Source organism: Berghia stephanieae, chromosome 8 (genome assembly GCF_034508935.2).
Source record: "Berghia stephanieae isolate SIO BIC M18660-M18661 chromosome 8, UCSD_Bste_1.3, whole genome shotgun sequence".
NCBI classification, from domain to species: domain Eukaryota; kingdom Metazoa; phylum Mollusca; class Gastropoda; order Nudibranchia; family Aeolidiidae; genus Berghia; species Berghia stephanieae.
Genome location: NC_088367.1, coordinates 35,700,705 through 35,703,204, shown reverse-complemented (window position 1 = coordinate 35,703,204; position 2,500 = coordinate 35,700,705). Strand labels below are relative to the sequence as shown.

Below are 2,500 nucleotides of genomic sequence, written 5' to 3'. Positions count from 1 at the left end.
CTCTGTCCCAAAACTAACAACAGATGAGAATCCAGTGTTGAGGCTCATGATGATTCTGAGTTTAGGGTTCTTGTCTTTCAGCTTGGCAAGAGCTCTGGTATGGCAGAACAAAAAATAAAAGCGTTCAGAAGACCAGCTAACCAATAACCATAGTATGTTTTGTTTTTGTTATCATATTTTATCACATAACAGAACATATTTTATATTTTCCATTTTAAAAAGGCTAGGGCTATTGGTCAGTACTGACCAATGGGTGCCAGTGCCTGTTCATCAGTACTGACCATTGGGCGCTGGCGCGTATTGGTCAGTACTAAATAAGAGGTGCCACCGCCAATTGATCATTACTGACGAACATAGGGCCTATTGGTAGTCAGTGCTGACAGAGATCTTTTTGCACATATTAGTCACTACTGGATTATTCCATAAGAAATAAAATTGTTAAAAAATAAGAGGCAGCTTATCTCATGACTGGTAGTAACACTTAAGACAAATTTTATTTCAGTTTGAGGCGTTAGATTGCGTTGGGTCAATGGAATGACTCTCGTTGTTTTATGCCACCAAAAGATTCTTTTTATTTTATGTTGTCCATTCTAGTTATTTGTTTGGTTTTTTGGTTTTTTGTTTGTGGGTTTTAATTTGGTAGTTTTTGTTTGTTTTTTTCTATTTTGATTTCTTTTGTGTTTTTTGTTTGTTTGTTTTGTTTGCTCATTCAGCCCATGCCAGCTTGTTGCTGGTTTCAGTTCTAAATTCATAATCAAAAACATGACGACCAAGAAAGAGCAAATTTATTATTTTATTATGACATTATTGTAAATTATTCTAACACTGGTATTGGCATGTCTCAACAATTTCCCAGAATCGTCTATTTGGAATGAACAGAATTATTGTAACAGTATCTGTGAGGAGTGAAGATTTTCCACCTCTACATATAAGAGTTATGGAAGAAAATTATCGTATAGTAAAATGACACTCGTTCATGCGTGAGAAAAGCAACCAGTTTGAAAGTCATGAAAATTTGTTACCTATTTCCTCAAAACGGTATCATGTCGGCTGAATGAAAATGTTCAAAATTGATTTTCTACTAAATCTATAAAACTTGTGTTTTGTGTTTTACTAAAGAGAATGGCTAAAATCTGTTAAACTGACAAAACTAAAGGACGTGTTCAGTTTTTGTGTGATTATTAAAGAGAAATTTGTAAAACTGACAAAGCCAAAACACTTGTGTTGAGTTTTTGCATTTTATTAAAAAGAATGATCAATATCTGTTAAACTGACAAAACTGTAGGACGTGTTGAGTTTTTGTGTGTTCATTAAAGAGAATTATCAAAATCTGTTAAACTAACAAAATCTATATTTTCACATGTAATGACCAATCGTTTTACTGTTAAATCCTTTTTGCTATTTGGTTAACTCGGATATAATACCGTTTGGAAGTTATAGGTGACATATAGTGAAAAGAGTTCCCAGAATATCACGATGGTTGGATACAATTTTTTTCACATTTGCATATTTGGACAAGAATGCATGATAAAATATCCAATCTCATAATGTTGGACAGCCAATGAAAGGAGAGACATTTTTTCAACAGACTTCCTCCATATATCAACACATACTCATGTTCACTACATAGCTAGGGGAATTAGGGTAAAATTGTGCAAATTAGTGATGAAAGCACCAAATTTGGTACAAAGTAACTTGAGACCACTATTACTCGTTGTTGATATAGAACCACATTGAGAAATTCCTCTAACAGTGTAAAATAGGGAGATGAAAATCCGCCTATATGAGCTATATTAAAACAAAGGGACGTAATCAATGAAATATTTGTTGACAATTCGGCGCTTTAATAATATGATATTTTTAGCCCGTGTAAGCGGCTGATTATTTTGGCTTAAATAATTATCATTGTTAAAAATGTGACTTTATGTGATATAGGACCGTATGGGCCGGTAGTATAGCTTTATTATGAGGACTGGAAGGGGGGTGATGGGAGAGGAGGAGATGGTGCTGGTGTTAGTTTTACTTGTGTTGGTTGGTCTTCATCGTGGTGAAGATGATGGTGGAGGTGATGTTGGTAATAATGATGATGATGATGATGAGGTGATTATGGAGAAATTAGTATTTATAATGGTGGTGGGGATGATGATGAGGTGGTGGTGATTGTGGTAGTGGTGATGATGACGATGATGTTGTTGATGATGATGATGACGATGATGATAATGATGATGATGATGAGTATGGTGATGATGAGGTGGTGGTGGTGGTGATAGTGGTAGTAATTATGGTGATGTTGTTAACTATTAATTTCGAAAATGGAAGACTTTCTTCGTGATGTATATATATTAACATTTTTAGATGATTAGGATCCAACAAAAATCATATTTATTAGACAAATGTCTGTGGAACACATTTTTCTTGGTAGGCTTGAGAGAATTCAACAGCAGCCTTTTTTCTAGTTTATCCTGATCTCTTTGAATTATTTTAACGACGCAAGATAAGC

The 2,500-nt window shown here is 34.4% G+C and overlaps 1 protein-coding gene across 1 annotated transcript in view; it reads right to left on the bottom strand.

Annotated features, from left to right (window-relative positions):
* LOC144978580 (chitotriosidase-1-like) overlaps window positions 1-2,500 on the bottom strand; it is a 92,923-nt gene that overhangs the window by 64,362 nt on the left and 26,061 nt on the right. Inside the window, exon 3 of the mRNA XM_078924845.1 lies at window positions 1-94. This exon is cut by the window's left edge and continues 11 nt beyond it. Coding sequence (XP_078780971.1) covers window positions 1-94 — 94 coding nt within the window. The remainder of the gene's footprint in view (window positions 95-2,500) is intronic.